Raw genomic sequence first — 20,669 nt, forward strand, 5'->3', positions numbered from 1 at the left:
AGATTTTGAAAAACATCATCTACGCTGAATATAGGCATAAACATACCATTAGAGTGCGGAAGTGAAAAGGGATACGCTAAGGTATTATCGTAGCTTGTGGATGAACACGTGGACTGGAAAAAATTTGCAAATAAATTGGCAATATCGGCATCATTAAAAGCAGAAACGGAATCCAGATGAAGGCAGCATGGAAATTGTTGAGATTTGCGTTTGGAGTTAACAAATGCATAGAACTGTTTGGGGTTATCATGAAACTCAGTTCTGCAACGATCAAGGTAATTCTTGTAGCATTGGGAATTGTGAGTTATGAATTCAGATCGCGCAGTAAGGTATCTCGAATAGTCTACTTGCATCCCTGTCCTCTTAAATTTCTTAAAAAGTCTGGACTTGCAGTTTTTTAAGTAAGAGAGTCTACGAGAAAACCAAGGAGGCTTATAAGAAACATCAGGTGAGGGGAATGAAGGCACATACAAATCGAAAACCGTGCCGAGAATGCCGTAGAACTGTTTAACAATGTTAAGAGGTTCTTCGTTTAAGTCCATAAAAGACCAATCTACTTCGGATAAATAAAGATTCATATCAGTAAAGTTGGCCTTTCGAAAGCAGCGAAAAGATGCTGGTTCGATTTCAGGACCAGGTAATAAAATAGTCATGAACGTTAATACGAACAGCAACAAATTCTAAAGTGCTTTCGGAGTCGATTATCGGAATTAATTCTGAAACCAGATCGGACTTGACGGCAATAAGAACACCGCCGCCCAGACGCACTGTACGATCTCGTCTATAGATGACATAGTTGCCCGCAAATATTTCGCAGTCAGACACAGAGGAATTAAGCCACGTTTCAGTAAAGGCAATCACATTGGCGTCAAAGGAGACACTATTGACGTGCAGTTTACTGAGTTTACCCAGTAAACTACGTACATTCTGATAGTGTAGGGAGAATGACTCAATTAGTTTTTTGGAACCCTGGCCGAAGGGGTTTGAGGCCCACTAACTCGAGAATTTGATTTGTTAACATACTCGTGAACGATGGCATGCTCCGGCCAGATTGCTATATCAAGGACTTTATCAATTAGAGTGTCAGAAATTCCAATCTTAAACGACGATATTTCGCGTCTTTGCTTAAAACTGAACTTTGAGACAGTAATTTCGGTGCTAGAAATATTCAGTTTGCTACTTAGGTGGGTCTTAACGTCGTTCTCAGAAGCCCCAGGATTCAGACGGGAGACGAAAATGAACCTTTTGGGTGCAACGCCAACTATGGGCGCAGATATCCTTGGCGCGACACCAGATATGATTGATCCACAGTTGATTCTTACAGTCGCCGAATGTGTGGCATTGGTGGTACAAGTAGAATTGGCTACGTCCATATTATCGGAAATAGCAGACGACCGGGCGGTGGCCAACAAAGCGTCTGTTGGTGCCGCGGCGTGCGACGTAGATGCCTGGTCTTCGTTGGCAACAGAGCCAAGATGCAGTCCGCTAGGTAAATGCAGAGGAAGAGAAACCAGGGCCGTCGCCGGGGCAACTGTTGGTACAGTTGTCGAGTTATCTGAAGATATGTGGTCTTCATCAGCTGCACCACCTTCCGGCAGGGAGGAAGTGGTAAGAGTGGGGGAGGCTTGATTGAAGTCCATAAGTGCTCTTGTAATAGGGCTCAGTTGCATTGAGGCGGAAGACTGTGGAACATTTAAGGTATTATTAGGCAAAGAGTAAGATTGGGCGACACTTAGCATTTTCAGGTTCTTAAAGTGTGATTCAGCAGAGCGGAATTTATCTTGAAGCTCGAGGAACCCAGTCGACAGGGCTTGGAACTCCAGGTGGGTTTGACGCATGAATGTTTTCATATCAACCTCTATATGCCTGCAGTTTGGACAAGTCCAATTAAGGCCAACCCGTGACCTAAGCTTGTCCACAATTGGGCCACTTGTCCGCCCTAGCTCCACGCAGATAGGATGTGCCAAGTTGTCACAAATCCAGCAGCAAACCGAAGTTTGACGGGAAGTTATTTTGTTGCCATAAGAGCAGGAAGCGGCACAGCATGAACTCATTTCGTTTGTTTTGATATAAAAATTGATTTAGTAATTGGTTTAAAAATCGCGGCGAAGAACCGATCAAAACGGTTGTATTCCTTTTGAAAATACCCGTCGAATGAGGGGTCATTTGTCAAAATCCGACGCTCCGTTCAAAAGTTATAGCCAAAATAAGATTTTCTTCGTCTTCCCAAAATGAAAATTTAATTCTGTTTGTCAGTTTGTCAGTTTGTCCAAAACATGTTTTTTAAGTTTTGAAAATTTGATATGACGTTCATCACATCGATATAAAAAACTTTTCTTCTACCACTTTTGGAAAAACTCGCTAGTTTAGCGGGAAAACAGCTATAAATAGCTAAAATTTGGAGAGCCGTAACTTCTATACTACTAAAGCTACAGACTTGTGCTGCATCTCGTTTGAAAGGTATTTTGAAATGCTATAAACGCCTTCTATATGCAATTTGTGTAAATGTAATAGTTAAAAAAATATGAACAAAAGACAATTTTTTAAAACTTTTTTTTTAGCTTTTTTTTATTTTTCTCAAAAACGGCTCTAACGATTTTCTTTAAAACCTTAAACTGTATAGCCCTTGAGATTCCTTAAATTTTGGTATATAACACATTACTGTAAAAAGTCACGTTTAAAAGTTATTTTTATACGAAAATAGCCACTGTTGCCAGCTCGAACAATTAACGCTCCCTGAGTATTGAATTTTGTTGGAGGGTATCCGAACTGTATTTTAGGGTCATGGAATCAGTAAATTTGCACTTAAGAGTTCCATATAGGAATCTTTTGTTCTACGACTTTTGGAAAAAGCCGCTACTTTAGCGGGAAAAAGCTAAAAATAGCTTAATTTCGTTAGTTTGTAAGTTCTACACTACTAAAGGTACCGACATGTTCTATACCTCGTTTAAAAGGTATTTTGAAATACTTAAACGCCTTTTTAACTTAATTTGTTTAAATACAATGGCTTACAAATTATGATTGACCAATTTTAATTTAAATGTATATATTAGCTCCTATGAGAGCAAATGTAAACAAACAAAAACTTCTGATATCAAATAAAACACCTCTTAACGAGGTAAATAACTAGTGACGATCGCACCTTCAACATACAAAAGTTCTGATATCAACATTTGTGACGAAAAATTATTACACTCTTCATTAAATAGACTTTCTAATATTTTCTTATTCGGCACGCTGCAATAGAAAATGCCTGTGAAGGGAAAAAGGCTGGAATAGTTTGCTAGGGCGGGCCGAATGAGAAAATATTAGAAAGTCTATTTAATGACGAGTGTAATAATTTTTCGTCACAAATGTTGATATCAGAACTTTTGTATGTTGAAGGTGCGATCGTCACTAGTTTTTTACCTCGATAAGAGGTGTTTTTATTTGATCTTCTACTCTAGGATATGACTCTTTTTAAATATTTCCGAATTTCAATTTTAATTTGATAAAAATCGGACGACTATATCATATGGCTGCCATAGGAACGATCGGAAAATTAATGAGAAATATTAGAAAATTGAACATTTTTGCGATTTGTTAATTAATAGGAATGATCTGCAAGGGTATATAAGCTTCGGCTGGCCGAAGCTAGCTTCCATTCTTGTTTTAAAGTTTTTTTTCTCCGATCCTTCCTATAGTTGTCCGATCCGGTCGGTTCCGACATATATACTACCTGCAATAGAAAGAAGACTTTTGCGAAAGTTTCGTCCCGATAGCTCAAAAACTGAGAGACTAGTTTGCTTAGAAACAGACAGACGGATAAAAATGAAAAAACTGAGACACCAACCAAAATTTACTTAAAACAATCTTTAAAAACATTTACCGAAAAAAAATTTCGATTGATTCTGGGATTTGACCCAAATTGGCCTGTCACGTTTCACGTGGAAAAACCCTTTTCCAACCTTCTGGTTGGGACTAGGCAATCAAATTCTTTGGCTACCTGCGCAGCACACTACCAAGGTGCCACGCCGCTTCCAACATAGAATGAATATTAAAACTGAATTGTATTTCTTTCGTCAATACCTATTGATTGATAAGAAGTTTACACGCCCACCCTAACGCCCATAACTTGCTTGGCAAGTAGTACCCCTGCCATTCGGTAGGCGGCGCCGTCGCTAATTTTATAATTATGCGTTAATTCTTGTTTTAAAGTTGGTTGGCTGAGTATTGGGCATCTAATATTTTATTTATTTTTTTTTAGTTTAATTTCGTTTTTGCTTCTCATGAAAGCTTTATGAATTAATTCAAAGTATTTTAGAAGTTGCAACATGCTGGCATCACCCGCCTTCCTTGAGCTGTAGATCGATTTGAAAACTTTAAACGTTTTTTTTCTAAAACATGTATGGATCATCATAAAACTTTTTCAGAAATGTTTCTAATACAATTACCCACTGTCCGTACTGACTTAGGCCCGTTTTCTCATCCGTTTGTTAAATTTAAAGTAAGGTTAAAACATTTGTTCACGCCAAAAGGGCGTTTAATTGCAGGAGGCAGTGTCGAGCGGAAGTTTTTTCCAGATGTCCACATCTCGCTCGCTCGCATTGCCCTTCGCTCTCCCTCTTCAACTCTCCCGCAACTCTACGCTTCGCTCTGGAGCCGCTAATGTTAAGACTCATCGACCTACATAATATAAATATTATCGCAATTACGAATGTCGAACAAAGAATCATATATCATGACACTTGCTGTTAACTTGTTAACGTAAACACTTTTGTACCTATAAATACCGTTAAGTTTGTTTAATAAAATCAGGACAGGAATTTGGACTAATCAATCGCCGCCGCTGCCCAGAGGATGCAGGAGGAGTAGAGGGGGTAAGCTGGCCGAGGGCTCAAAATCCCAAACAGTGGGATGTTTTTTGAAATATTACCTTCTACTTTTGGGGATGTTATTTTTTAAATATTTCTGAATTTCGAATTAAATATTTAAAAAATCGGACTACTATATCATATAGCTGCCATAGGAACGATCGGAAAATTAATGGAAAAGTAATAGGAAATAAATTCTAGCTTCCTTGGTTTTTATTGTATTATCTTCTACTCTAGGATATGACTCTTTTTAAATATTTCCGAATTTCAATTTTAATTTGATAAAAATCGGACGACTATATCATATAGCTGCCATAGGAACGATCGGAAAATTAATGAGAAATATTAGAAAATTGAACATTTTTGCGATTTGTTAATTAATAGGAATGATCTGCAAGGGTATATAAGCTTCGGCTGGCCGAAGCTAGCTTCCTTTCTTGTTTTAAAGTTTTTTTTTTCTCCGATCCTTCCTATAGTTGTCCGATCCGGTCGGTTCCGACATATATACTACCTGCAATAGAAAGAAGACTTTTGCGAAAGTTTCGTCCCGATAGCTCAAAAACTGAGAGACTAGTTTGCGTAGAAACAGACAGACGGATAAAAATGAAAAAACTGAGACACCAACCAAAATTTACTTAAAACAATCTTTAAAAACATTTACCGAAAAAAAATTTCGATTGATTCTGGGATTTGACCCAAATTGGCCTGTCACGTTTCACGTGGAAAAACCCTTTTCCAACCTTCTGGTTGGGACTAGGCAATCAAATTCTTTGGCTACCTGCGCAGCACACTACCAAGGTGCCACGCCGCTTCCAACATAGAATGAATATTAAAACTGAATTGTATTTCTTTCGTCAATACCTATTGATTGATAAAAAGTTTACACGCCCACCCTAACGCCCATAACTTGCTTGGCAAGTAGTACCCCTGCCATTCGGTAGGCGGCGCCGTCGCTAATTTTATAATTATGCGTTAATTCTTGTTTTAAAGTTGGTTGGCTGAGTATTGGGCATCTAATATTTTATTTATTTTTTTTTAGTTTAATTTCGTTTTTGCTTCTCATGAAAGCTTTATGAATTAATTCAAAGTATTTTAGAAGTTGCAACATGCTGGCATCACCCGCCTTCCTTGAGCGGTAGATCGATTTGAAAACTTTAAACGTTTTTTTTCTAAAACATGTATCGATCATCATAAAACTTTTTCAGAAATGTTTCTAATACAATTACCCACTGTCCGTACTGACTTAGGCCCGTTTTCTCATCCGTTTGTTAAATTTAAAGTAAGGTTAAAACATTTGTTCACGCCAAAAGGGCGTTTAATTGCAGGAGGCAGTGTCGAGCGGAAGTTTTTTCCAGATGTCCACATCTCGCTCGCTCGCATTGCCCTTCGCTCTCCCTCTTCAACTCTCCCGCAACTCTACGCTTCGCTCTGGAGCCGCTAATGTTAAGACTCATCGACCTACATAATATAAATATTATCGCAATTACGAATGTCGAACAAAGAATCATATATCATGACACTTGCTGTTAACTTGTTAACTTGTTAACGTAAACACTTTTGTACCTATAAATACCGTTAAGTTTGTTTAATAAAATCAGGACAGGAATTTGGACTAATCAATCGCCGCCGCTGCCCAGAGGATGCAGGAGGAGTAGAGGGGGTAAGCTGGCCGAGGGCTCAAAATCCCAAACAGTGGGAGGGCATGTGTGGCGGATAGGTTAGGGATAGTGTTAAAAATAAAGTGTGACAATGAAAAAGGACAACAGCGTGTTAGTGAGAAGTCGGGAGTGTTCGGGAATAGTGCCCCACGCTACCGGGACGAAAGGGGAATGAGGACTCACGGCTGACGGAGCCCCTCTTTCCTCCGGCAACCCGGGCAGTGTTTTTGCCTTCGCCTCCGAATCGGGGAAACTGGCCCACGGGTGACGGGGCCGGCCTCTCCTCTCCGGAAGGTTTCCCCACGCCGAGATTGGAAAACGCGCTACCGGGTGACGGGGCCTGTTTTCTTCAATTTTCGGGCTGGGAATTCGATATCCGGGTGACGGTATCGGATTTTGCCGCAGTTTCGTCTTTGGGGCTGGAAACCGACCCACGGCTGACGGGGTAGGCTCCTGCCTGCACGGACTTTTACCTTCCTCTCCCCCCTCTATGACCCGACACAGTCTTCGTCCGTTATCCTGTCTGTCTTAAAGATAGAAATATTTTCTGTAAAGAGACCCTGGAATGACTGAGTTTTTATCATAGCTATAGAACTATTTTACAGAATGGCGCCCGAGCAGGGACTAGACAGGATATTTCAAGGATAATTCCAACCATCGTGGCTTAAAGCACCACCAGTAAGAATTTCAAGGGTCTAAAATTTCAGGGGAACAAATTGGCTGCTAGGCCCGTTTTGTTATCTTACAAAAGCAAAGAAAATAGTAGGAAGGAGAAAGAGGAAAAGTACAGCCAGACCCGACGAAAATAACACGTGGCACACGAAGCCGAACCGACACGAAGTTACGAACACGAAGTTACGCTAGACCCGACGACCAAAGTACACGACGCTAAGAAAAGAAAAAAAGCATGCAATACAAAGCCGACGCCGCAGCCGGCGTCGGGTACGAACAGAAAAACAAGAAAGGAAGCTAGTTTCGGCCAGCCGAAGCTTATATACCCTTGCAGATCATTCCTATTAATTAACAAATCGCAAAAATGTTCAATTTTCTAATATTTCTCATTAATTTTCCGATCGTTCCCATGGCAGCCATATGATATAGTCGTCCGATTTTGATCAAATTAAAATTGAAATTCGGAAATATTTAAAAAGAGTCATATCCTAGAGTAAAAGAGAATCAAATAAAAACACCTCTTAACGAGGTAAAAAACTAGTGACGATCGCACCTTCAACATACAAAAGTTCTGATATCAACATTTGTGACGAAAAATTATTACACTCGTCATTAAATAGACTTTCCAATATTTTCTCATTCGGCCCGCCCTAGCAAACTATTCCAGCCTTTTTCCCTTTACAGGCATTTTCTATTGCAGCGTGCCGCGTGCAGCGAGGAACCAAAACAGATCCAGAAAAAGTTAAGGCAATAAAAGAATTCCCCGAACCAAAAAATCTGTTTAGCCTCAGGTCGTTTCTTAGCCCGGCAAGCTATTACTGAAGTTTTTTAAAAAACTTTGCAGCTATTGCGGGGAATTTGTCCAAAAAAGTAGCTGTCAGGTTCGATGAAACTCAGCGAAACGCATTCAACCACCTTCGTAATATCATGGCATCAGATGATGTTATACTGACATATCCCGATTTTAAGTTACCGTTTGACTTAACCACCAACGCGTCAGCGTGTGGAATAGGTGCTGTATTATCTCAAAACAAGAGATCCATTACCATGATTTCGCGTACACTGAAAGACTGCGAACTAAACTACGCCTCCAAAGATAGATAGATACGCCTCCATAGTCTGGGAAATAGGCAAACTACTGAATTACCTATACGGTACTAAGGATGTACGGATCTTCAAAGACCACCAGCCACTTACATACGCAGTATCCGACAAAAATACCAACGCTAAGAATCATTTGACGTTAAGAATTCGTGGATTCTCTTGACCTGGAGAATCCGCGGATTATTTGACCTGAAGAATTTTTATTATTACACTGCACATAGGAACTAATTACAGGAATCTTAGGTTAGAAGCTTCAGAGCGGAGCGGAGAGTTGCGGAAGAGGGAGAGTGAAGGACAGTGCGAGCGAGCGAGATATGGAAATCTGGAGATAACGGCCACACGACACTGCCTCCTGAAATTAAGCGCTCTTTTGGTATGAACACTTATTAAAGTGAAACTTCTTTAGGGGCGTTATGGATTTTCGGGGACGGAGTAAAACCGATTCATGACCGTCACGAAAATCGTATAAATCCCGTTATTTTCTTCACCGCAGACGAACGTTCTCTTTGTCCACTTCTTTCATCTCTTCGCTCTGAGCTCAGCTCTGCTGAGAACGTTAAATATGTTTACCTGTCTGTTTCTCTTAAGCGATATATTGAGATAGCTAGATAGAGACTGGCACAAATTACGTTTTAAAAGAGAGCAGCTCTTGCGTTGAGACCACCTTACACATCCCTAGTGTGCGTTGTCCGTATTAGATTCTTTGGTTGTGTAAGTGTATAAGCAAACGAAATTATGCACTTACACTCTTTGGTTGCAGCATACGCTGGCATAAAGTTGAGAGAGTAAAATCAAAAGTAAATCTACGCTTGCTTGTGTAAGAATTCGATTTTCAAGCCGAAATCATTTCTCTGACATCAATTAAGATGCAAGAAAGATGCAGCTCAAATTTAATAAAAAACAAGAAAGGAAGCTAGCTTCGGCCAGCCGAAGCTTATATACCCTTGCAGATCATTCCTATTAATTAACAAATCGCAAAAATGTTCAATTTTCTAATATTTCTCATTAATTTTCCGATCGTTCCTATGGCTGCTATATGATATAGTCGTCCGATTTTGATCAAATTAAAATTGAAATTCGGAAATATTTAAAAAGAGTCATATCCTAGAGTAGAAGATAATACAATAAAAATCAAAGAAACTAGAATTTATTTCCTATTACTTTTCCATTATTTTTCCGATCGTTCCTATGGCAGCTATATGATATAGTAGTCCGATTTTTTAAATAATTAATTCGAAATTCAGAAATATTTAAAAAATAATATCCCCAAAAGTAGAAGGTAATATTTCAAAAAACACCGAAGCTAGAATTTTTTAAAGTTTTTTTTTTCCGATCCTTCCTATGGGAGCTATAAGATATAGTTGTCCGATCCGGTCGGCTCCGACATATATACTACCTGCAATAGAAAGAAGACTTTTGCGAAAGTTTCGTCCCGATAGCTCAAAAACTGAGAGACTAGTTTGCGTAGAAACAGACAGACGGACAGACGGACAGACGGACGGACAGACGGACAGACGGACAGGCGGACAGACGGACAGACGGACATGGCTAGATCGACTCGTCTTGTGATGCTGATCAAGAATATATATACTTTATGGGGTCGGAAACGTCTCCTTCACTGCGTTGCAAACTTCTGACTGAAATCATAATACCCTCTGCAAGGGTATAATAAGAAAGGAAGCTAGGTTCGGCCAGCCGAATATACCCTTGCAGATAATTCCTATTAATTTACAAATCTCAAAAATGTTAAATTTCCTATTATTTCTCACTAATTTTCCAATCGTTCCTGTGGCAGCTATTTTATATAGAACTTCGATATTGATAAAATTAAAATAGAAGTTAGAAAATAGTTTAAATGACTCATATCCCAGAGTAGAAGAGAATACAATAAAAACCATCGAAGCAATAATTTATTTCCTTTTATATTCCCATTAATTTTCCGATCGCAGCTATATGATATAGACGTCCGATTATGATTCAATTTTATTTACTTCCAAAATTAGGAGGTTCTATGTTCAAAAACAACCAAGATATAATTTATTTAAAGTTTTTTTTCCCGATTATTCCTATGAGAGCTATATGATATAGTTGTCTGATCCGGCTCTTTCCGACTTATATACTACCTGCAAAAGAAAGAAGATTTTTGGGAAAGTTTTATCCCGGTAGCTTTAAAACTGAGAGATGGATGGACAGACGGACATGGCTAGATCGACTCGTCTAGTGATGCTGATCAAGTATATATATACTTTATAGGGTCGAAAACGTTTCCTTCTGACTTCTGACTGAAATCATAATACCCTCTGCAAGGGTATAAAAAGAGATAATGAAATGATAAACGAGAGAGAAGTACTAGAAGTTTCACTTCTGGACACACCCCTTTTTGTACCCGTTACTCGTAGAGTAAAGGGGTATATTGTATTCGTGCAAAAGTATGTAACAGCTAGAAGGAAGCATTTCCGACCCTATAAAGTATATATATTCTTGATCAGGGTCACTAGCCGAGCCGATATAGCCATCTCCGTCTGTCTGTTCGTCTGTCTGTCCGTATGAACGCTGTAATTTGTAAAAGTAAAAATGCAGTTTTGTGGAGTTTATCAATACCTATCGAAATGTTTTTTTAAATCGGACCATTGGTTAAAAAGTTACGGCGGATCAAAGTTTTTATCTCCATCTCCTTCGCACTCTCTTTAGCTGAGTAACGGGTATCTGATAGTCGGGGCACCCGAGAGAACGCTACTCTTGTTTATTTTTATTTCTTACCGATGGGAGTCACTTTCGCGATTCGAATGCGATATCGCAGACGATCGTTTTCATCTTCTAGGAGTCACTAAATAGTTCTTTGCGCGATAGAAAATTCTTGCAGGTAAGCTTGTGTGAATGCCATTATTTTTGTTCGTTGTAAGTACAGGGTTTCATATACATAATGGGAAAACTGGATTATAGCGTTCTAATAATAACCTCTTAAAGAAAAGTATTACAAAATTAAACCAATTTTAAATGTATTTCAGCTAACCATGAATGATTTTAGCGTACATAGGATAATTGGACGTGGGGGATTTGGAGAAGTATATGGATGCCGAAAAGCAGACACTGGAAAAATGTATGCTATGAAATGCTTAGACAAAAAACGGATTAAAATGAAACAAGGAGAAATGTTAGCACTGAATGAAAGAAATATGTTGCAAGCAGTCAGCACTGGAGTGAGATTACTTTTATATATTGCATTGTATTTATTTAATTGTCTAATTTTATTCAGGTTGATTGTCCGTTTATAGTTTGCATGACATATGCCTTTCATACACCAGATAAACTTTGTTTTATATTAGACTTAATGAATGGCGGTGACCTTCATTACCATTTATCTCAACATGGTATTTTCAGTGAAGACGAAATGAAATTTTATGCTGCTGAAGTAAGTAATATTATTTATTATTTTATTGTAATCTAAAAATTTTGAATTATTAGGTGATTTTGGGTTTAGAGCACATGCATAAGCGATGCATTGTGTACCGTGACTTAAAACCCGCTAACATATTGCTCGATGAAAATGGACACATAAGAATTTCTGATTTGGGCTTGGCTTGCGACTTTTCAAGAAAGAAACCGCATGCTTCAGTTGGAACCCATGGATACATGGCTCCAGAAGTATTATCTAAAGGAACGTCGTACGATTCTTGCGCTGATTGGTTCAGTTTCGGCTGCATGTTATATAAATTGCTTAAAGGTCATTCTCCATTTCGTCAACACAAAACAAAGGATAAGCACGAAATAGACAAAATGACTTTGACTATGGTAAGTTTTAAAACTTTTTATACCCTTGTAGAGAGTATTATAATTTAAGTCAGAAGTTTACAGCGCAGTGAAGGAGACGTTTCCGACCACATAAAGTATGTATATTCTTGATCAGCACTAATAGCCGAGTCAATATAGCGAAGTCCGTCTGTCCGACTCAACGCGAACTAGTCACTCAGTTTTAAAGCTAAAACTTTTAAAACTTTTCCAAAAGACTTCTTTCTATTTGAGGTATTATATATGTCTGATCGAGCAGAAGTAGACATGTCGATTTTTGACGATATTTAAAGAGTTCCAATGTTTTCTCTCAATGCTACTACGTTCGAAATGCTTCAGAAATATGGACCCGTAAAGTCACGCTCTCAGCTGAAGTAAAGAAGCTTAAGAATTGAACGTTAAGTATTTCTTTAAGCTGCAAGGAGAAGTTTATATACTTTCTTTTTTAAATAGATTATTATATATTGCCTATAAATTGAAGCTATACCTCCTGTAACCTTAAGCCACGTTTGTTCCGTATACATTTACATATTTAAAATTAGCTAGCATATTTGAAGTGTAAGGGGTAAGGATATTTGTTAGGTCGAGCGTATTTCTGAAGACAAAATATCACTTTCTACTCTGTACAGTAGGGCGGGTCGATTTGTATGGGGCTGAAGTGATGAATCGTATAGGGGGAACGTAATCTTTAAAGGATTCTAAGCCATATTGGCGAACATACAAAACGCGAATGAAAAATACAGCTTCTTTTGAGGAAAATATCATGGTAGTTAGCTCAGATGTATTACTAAATTTGAAATAAAAATTTGAAATTGATATTCAGTAGGGGAGTGTAGGGTAATTTGACGAGTAGGGTAATGTGACGAACTCGTCGAAACTCATATATGACGTCACGACAAAAATTCCAAATAAATGTAGTCGTCTCCCCTTATCGTGTCGACAATGTATTTACAGTAATATTAATAAGAAGTCCCGTAATTTGTTCGTGAGGTAATTTTCGCTAAAAATGTGGTGCGCAAACTAGCAAACCCATTCAATTTACTTGTGTTTCAGCAGTGCCAGAGCAAAGATGAGTGGAAAATAAAATCAGGCAAATATATGCACGTATACATGAGATCTTTATCAACAGTTTTTGGTACCTCGCGTTTTTTTCTTTTGCGCCGTTTAAGAGTGACACCGTTTTTGCTTCAGGTCTACCTTGTAGGGTATTGTGACGAACTTTTTGTAGGGTATTGTGACGAACTTTTTTTATTCAAGAATTTTAACTGTTATCGTTAATTATTTGTAAAAAAAATATAATAATACCAGATAACATTTACTGCTGCAGTTTTATTGTTGTTTTTAATAGTGACGTCAGTTTAATTTAATTTTAAAAAAAATTTGCACTTTGACCATTTTTTTTTTGTAAGTTTGGGTATTATCTTATTACTTTTTTCTTTTCCGTATCGAAAATAACCTTTCCATAAATAATATATAAAAAAATGTATTTTTTTGTTTGTAAAAAGGATGGTTTACACCCAACGCTGTGGGATTTGGCTACGTTGAAATTTCGAATCCAAATTTTTTTAGAAATATGCTGAGTAAATGTAAGCAACTTTCTGCTTTTACACTTTTAAAAAATATTGATTTTTGGAGAAGTTACATTAAAGAACAAATCGTTCGCCACATTACCCTACAACTTTTGAAAGTGCAAAAAAAGTAGGGTTCACGCCAAACGCTGTGGGATTTAGCTGCATTGGAATTTCGAATTTTACAGGGATATGCTCAGTAGATGTAAGCAACTTTCTGCGTTTACACTTTTGAAAAATATTGATTTTTACAAAAGTTACATTCAAATAACGAATCGTTCGTCACCTTACCCTACACTCCCCTAATATATCTGTGCTGTGCAGTAATGATCTGTGCTAATTTTTCTTCTCCTGGTAATATTGTATTAATTATAATTGTACTATTATACTAATTGGATAAGAAAAGTGACAACAACAAACCTTTAAACACACAGGGCGGCAATACTACTACAATTTTGACCGCAGCTGTAGAGTAAAAGGGTATATTGTATTCGTGCAAAAGTATGTAACAGCTAGAAGGAAGCGTTTCTGACCCTATAAAGTATATATATTCTTGCTCAGGGTCACTAGCCGTGTCGATATAGCCATGTCCGTCTGTCGGTCTGTCCGTATGAACGCTGAGATCTCGGAAACTACAAAAGCTAGAAGGTTGAGATTTTCCACACATATTCTTGGGCTTCTTACGCAGCGCAAGTTTATTTTAGCCGAGTGCCACGCCCCCTCTAACGCCCACAGTCGCCCACTAACGATTTTAAAATGTGTCTGCTACAGCGATATTTTCTTAAATGATCAGTACATCTGCTAAAAAGGGACGGGACGAAGTCGATTAGCGGAAAGTGGGAGCTGATACATTTTAAAAGAATTTAGTAAATGAGTACCAAAACCTTACCGGTACCAGCAATACGGTAATCGGTTCGAAATTAAATTTTTATTTTGGTCTCGGTTCTCTGTTAGGAATCGGTTTATTTCGGTTATTGGTTCTGGTGTTATTCCCTGAAAATTATATTTAATTTTTTTATGGTGTGTAGGTTACGCTTTTTTTTCTGCATATTACTATGGCAAGCAACAGTTTGCATACTATATATAGGATGCATAGGGACAAGCAGTCATGCAATGATACACATTTTAAGTAACAAAGTATGTCACATCAATGCCCAAAGCTTAAGTAAGAAAATTGATGATTTTAAAAATAGGTTTGTTCGTTCTAATGTGGATGTTATTTGCGTCTCAAAAACATGGTTTGTCCCGGGTATGTCTGACCTCATTGTTGATATTGCAGATATAATTTATTTCGATCTGATCGTGATGGCCACGGAGGGGGTGTTGCAATTTACATTAACTAAAGACTGAAATCAAAATTTATTTGTAGCCATCCTGTTGGTAGTGCTATCGAGTATATATTCCTCCAAATCACATCTAATAAAAGGTCTTCAAAACTCCTAATTGGTTTTCTCTACAGACAAACTTAAGTTTACAGTATACCAACATCATTCTAGCAGGCGATCTAAATAGCAATATGTTAATTGAGCATCACCTCTCGGATAACATGGCAGCACTAGGACTGCATCTGATAACTCCAAACACGCGACCCATTTCTCATGCACAACCGAAACATTGTTGGACGTATTTTTTGTTAATTACAACTCTAAGATCCTTCTATATGACTAAATTTCTGTCCCGGTATTTTCAAAACATGACCTAATTTTTTTAACATATGATCTTGACATTCAAAATAATGACCTTTCCATAGAAAATAGAGACTTTAAAAACCTAGATATGAGGAAACTATCTATCGAGTTTCATTCATGCGACTGGAATTTAATCTATTCAATGACCACGGTGGACTCTCAAGTCAACAAATTGCAGTCTAGTGTTGTCCAAATTTATAACAAAATAGTACCACTTCGTAAGAAGTCCTTCAGGCCAAGTGAACAACCCTGTTTTGATGAAAGCATTAAAAATATAATAAAACTGAGAAACCTGGCATACAACAAGTGGAAACGATATAGGACAAATTATCTTTATGAAAAATTTAGGAAACTTCGTACGAAGGTCCACACCTCACTAGACCAGGCCACACGCTTACACTACCGCTCAAAGTTTGAAGAAGCTATAAATACCAAACAAACTTGGTCAGTCCTAAAAACTCTAGGGATTGGAAAGAAACCCATCACCCGTCAATCACACGTTGATGTTAACCACCTCAATAACTTATTCGTTAATGTCCCAGTACCTGATATCGTTTCTAACTCGTACCTGAAGACAACTCCTTTACTCAACTGTGATAATAGATTTATCTTTTTGTGTGTTAATCAAGGTGATGTCCTTGAAGCTGTACTCTAAATAAAGCAAATGCCACAGGCCTGGACGATATTAATCCAAAATTCTTAAAAATTAAACTGCCTCAAGTTTTACCATATGTAACCTAAATTTTTAATTCTGCCATTACTTTAAAATTAAAATTACTAAAATCATACCAGTACCCAAAGGTAACGATGGGTACAGGCTTATAGCCATTCTTCCCTATCTTTCTAAAGCTTTCGAGCACATAATGGCATCTCATATAAAAAATTTACTTTAAAAAACAACCTTACGTTTCATTTTCAATTTGGGTTTCGCCCATTCAGAAGCTGCACAACAGCTATAATAAAAATCTGTGAGGATATTAGGAAAGAAGTTGACAACAGCTAAGTAACACTGCTCACACTCCTCGATTTCGACAAACCTTTTTATTTTTTCCGAAACCTCTGTTAAACTTTTGTTGTCCTATCTAAGTAGCCGTCATCAATGTGTTGTCTCATCATTTTGTAAGTCTTCATTTCTATGTACTACACGGGTGTACCGCAAGGAACCCCAACAAATCTAAATGTCTGGTTATTTACAAGAAAAAAATTAAAACTGAATGTTTTCAACCAGTCCTTATTGAAAATGCAACACTATCCTATGCACTATCCACGTAGTTAACCTTGGGTTCACTTTTAACAGCACATTAACCTGGAATGACCACATAGATAGAGCAGTAGGAAAAACGTACGGACTGTTAAGACAACTTAACTTAAGTCAGCAATATCTCCCACTAAAAATCAGATTATTACTTGCAAAGATCTATCTGACTCCATCTCTACTGCATGGCGTTGAAGTATTTGGAAGCTGTGATGCTGCCAGTTTTAGGAAAACCAATAGGAAAACCAATAAATAGCGTCCAAAAATACAAGCTAAGCCTAAGCCAAACCTTATTTCCAAATCAACCTAATTATAGTACACACTTTTATTTCTAGTAAAATTAGTTTTAGCTCAAAACAATTTGTAATTTAGATCAAGAATATTAAAATACCATGCCATAACACAACGTGACTAGCACATTAAATTAAGAGTTTTATTACATGTATTGCTAGGATGCAAAATAAAGAAATAAAAAATAAATAAAAAATGAATTTCACCCAATCTACAAGCTTCAATATCTATTGCACCGGAGAATAACGGTTGAGGAACCCCATAAACGGGTCGTCCGATGTACGAATTGTCAAGAATATGATCATACGAGAAAATACTGCAAAGTTCGAAGTCTGCGTTGTCTGCGAGGATGTACATTTAACTATGGACTGTCCTCCAAATATGGAGAACCAAGCTGGCAAAAAGTGTGGGGAAAACCACACGGCCAACTACAGAGGTTGCCATATTTATAAGGAGAATGCGAAAGGCATTTCGCAGCACATGGAGATACTGGAATTCTGATAAAGAATCGCTTTAGGCATTACGAGATGCCATCATTCGCTACGACTTATACCCAAGCAACAGCAGTACAGCTCGAAACCCAAAGCGGCTACCTAAACCTAGTTTCTATATACTGCCCACCGCGCTTCTCTATTACTGAAGAAGAATTCGTAAGCCTATTTGATGTATTAGGTGACCGATTTGTAGCCGCTGGTGACTACAATGCAAAGCACACCCACTGGGGATCTCGACTCATTAACCCCAAGATAAAACAACTTTACAACGCGATAATAACACCACGAAACAGGCTTGACTTTATTTCTCCGGGTAAGCCTACATATTGGCCAACGGGTCCAAAGAAGAAGCCGGACCTGATTGATTGACAAAGGAAGGAAGAAAAAACCTGCCAAAACCAATTTAATTTTTTTCGTGAACACAAATAGAGTAACGAGATTATTAAAAACTGTGGTTTTATATTGTGAAACCGTGAACTTTTGTTATTAAAAATTCTAAATTTTAACTCGCAGGAACACCCGAAAATCACTCAATAAAAAAAGCACAAATCACTCATAAGCCAAAAGAAAACTAAAATTGTCTTGCACTAGCTAAAGAAGTGTATAACGTAACAACAAAAGACACTCAATTAACACAAGTCACTCATAAACAAAACACTCAGCCATGCCTGCCCACAAACGAGCAGGAAAAACCACGGCAACCGATTTGAAACCTGGTCGGGACTCAGATGCCCCTTCACCACATCTAATCCAGCTAATCCATTGGGGAAAAACTGAAGTCCCATGCGGAGCAGCAGACCGAACAACAAACGTCTGTAATGCGTTCTTGCGAAGAGCGTATTGAAACTTCACTGGAAGGGAAGCTGCGTGCCGTTTGCGACCAAGTGGTTCAACTCACATCTCGGGTAACACAACTGGAGGAGGAGTTGAAGGAGTTGCAGGCTCTATGGTTGAACTTCGACAAGTTGGAGGCCAAAGTGGAGAAGGTGACCTCGCGAGGTGATGACATACATACATAGAAGCAAGTGAGTGAGCTATCCGCAAAAATATCTGCTCAGGAAAATGCTGATGTCCAGTGCGAAGTTAGATTGCACGGTGTGCCCTACAAAGAGGACGAATCACTAAAAACTCTATTTAATACACTCTTCTTTTCACTCTCCGGCAGCAAAACTTGTGGAGATTTTTAGAGTCAAAACACGCAACGCGACGAGCGCTATTGTTGACCCAATAATAAAACTCAAATTCGAGCACTTGAGGGACAAAATAACGATATTGCGACATGCCGCCGAATACAAGCGTACTCACAAGAAAATTCTAGTTCTGCGGCTGCTGGGCTTCGATTCAGATGCGGCAATTTATTTAAACGAACAATTAACGAACGAAAACTACAACATTTTTAAAAAAGCAATTGTTCGTTATCAATGTTGCTCAACATGACCAACGTTCGTACTCTATGTTCCTCAACATGATCAACGACCAACAACTCTAGCAGTAGTATTATTGGTAACAGTATCAGGCGTCCAGTTACACTCACGGCAGATACTATTTGCTGATCAGCATATTCTACATAGTCAATGTCAACGGTTGACTCGACGTCTCACTGACCCGCCAAGCAGTCAGCACTTTCTGCAGAGTCAACCGACCCAACCATAATCAAAACATTCTGACCTACTCCAGAATACAACCAATTCCACTATTCTTTACACTAAACTTCCGTGTTATCCAAGTAGTATATAAGCTAGTACCAAATTCACAATAAATCAGTGCTAGAGTTGTTGGTCGTTGATCATGTTGAGCAACATAGAGTACGAACGTTGGTCATGTTGAGCAACATTGATAACGAACATTCTCCCCCCCCATTGAGGGGTACCCTCAATTAAAGCGTGATGTGGGTCACCTCTTGACCGATTTGTATAGTCCGCAGCTACCATCTCCATGAAAGTGTCAGATCCTTCCTTCTGCTGTCGAGATTCAAGCTTCGGATTAACGTCCTTCCTGTTTTCTTGTTGCTGATGAACGATCGCCCTTGCGACAAATATTATAGCATTACCATGGGGACTGAAGTTGTGACCTTGTAGAAATTGATCATTTGGACTGTCTAAAGTATGTGGAATTTCTCCAACAACCCTTAAATGCTTCTTAGTTAACTTTAGAAATATCATCAACAGTTCAGAATTTGCGTAGTTTCGAAGTTGATGAGAAGTTGAGCTGATTTTTCTAAGTAGTTAACTTGCTGGCTGGTTTTCCGCTAGCTGCAAGGACTTATTCGGTCTAATCGTTGGTCCTTGGTCGCTTGAGTCAGTTTCGATGGTTCTTACTTGGTTACAAGTACCTTCAGGCTCAATTATGTCATGATCCACCAATACTAAGTTCGTTAAATGCATCCTATCTTCATTATGAGAGATCCTATTTATCCGTTCGCTATCTTTTGTTATTTCGACAGGTTGGTTATTTGTACACAGCTCTTCGAGTTGGAGGTCATCCATCGGATTGTCATCCTTTTGTTCCTCAAAAACCGGATGAGGTCCTGCATGATCGTCTACTCCTTCTTCTAAGCCCGGCTTTATTTTTGCATCACACGAGGTTTCTGTTTCGAGAAGACCTGTGATTACATTGCACAGGCTTGAGCCTCCGGTGGTTTTACAGTCGGAAATGGTTGAATCGGTTGCGAACATTGGCTGTCTTCTACTTGGTTGTTCATCTAATATTTCTAGCATGCAAGATCTTCGTTCCAAGAAACTTAGAACGCTTGGTAGAGTGGGCACTTCTGTGGGTGCGTCGGCAGCGTCCTCTAATGCTGCTAGTGTCTTGTGATCAAGCTTTTCTCGTATTAGGAATCCTAAAATTGGATCCCATGTCTGTGTGTCGATTTCTACACTTTTAAGTGTGCTTAGAGATCTTTCGACAGTATCATGCAGCGCTCGGATTTGAGTAGCCGACCCATTGATGGGCTCGTGGTCAAAAATCTTTGCGAGTGCAGTGAAGATTAATATTTTCCAATTTTGGTATCTGGTCTTTAATCGTCGCCAGGTGTCTTCATATTCTCCTTGGGAGAATGCTGTATCTGTTAATATATTTCTTGCTTCCCCCTTAAGTGCACCTTGAAGCAGATGTAGCTTTTGTGCAGGAGCGTACAGTTGATTGTGAACTAGTTCCATGAAGAGGTCGTGGAATTGTGGTCATTGTAGGTATTCCCCAGGTGTGATGGTAGTAGCATGGGATGCTAGGTTGAGGGATGATTCCATTTCGGTACATCGTAATTGCAATAGTCGGATTGCCTTGCTTATTGATGCGTCC

General features: G+C 38.5%; 1 protein-coding gene across 1 annotated transcript in view; it reads left to right on the forward strand.

Moving 5' to 3' along the window:
* Gprk1 (G protein-coupled receptor kinase 1) overlaps window positions 1-20,669 on the forward strand; it is a 366,678-nt gene that overhangs the window by 141,143 nt on the left and 204,866 nt on the right. Inside the window, exons 8-10 of the mRNA XM_070214062.1 lie at window positions 11,296-11,487; window positions 11,544-11,699; window positions 11,753-12,079. Coding sequence (XP_070070163.1) covers window positions 11,296-11,487; window positions 11,544-11,699; window positions 11,753-12,079 — 675 coding nt within the window. The remainder of the gene's footprint in view (window positions 1-11,295; window positions 11,488-11,543; window positions 11,700-11,752; window positions 12,080-20,669) is intronic.

Source organism: Drosophila takahashii, chromosome 2R (genome assembly GCF_030179915.1).
Source record: "Drosophila takahashii strain IR98-3 E-12201 chromosome 2R, DtakHiC1v2, whole genome shotgun sequence".
Lineage (NCBI taxonomy): Eukaryota > Metazoa > Arthropoda > Insecta > Diptera > Drosophilidae > Drosophila > Drosophila takahashii.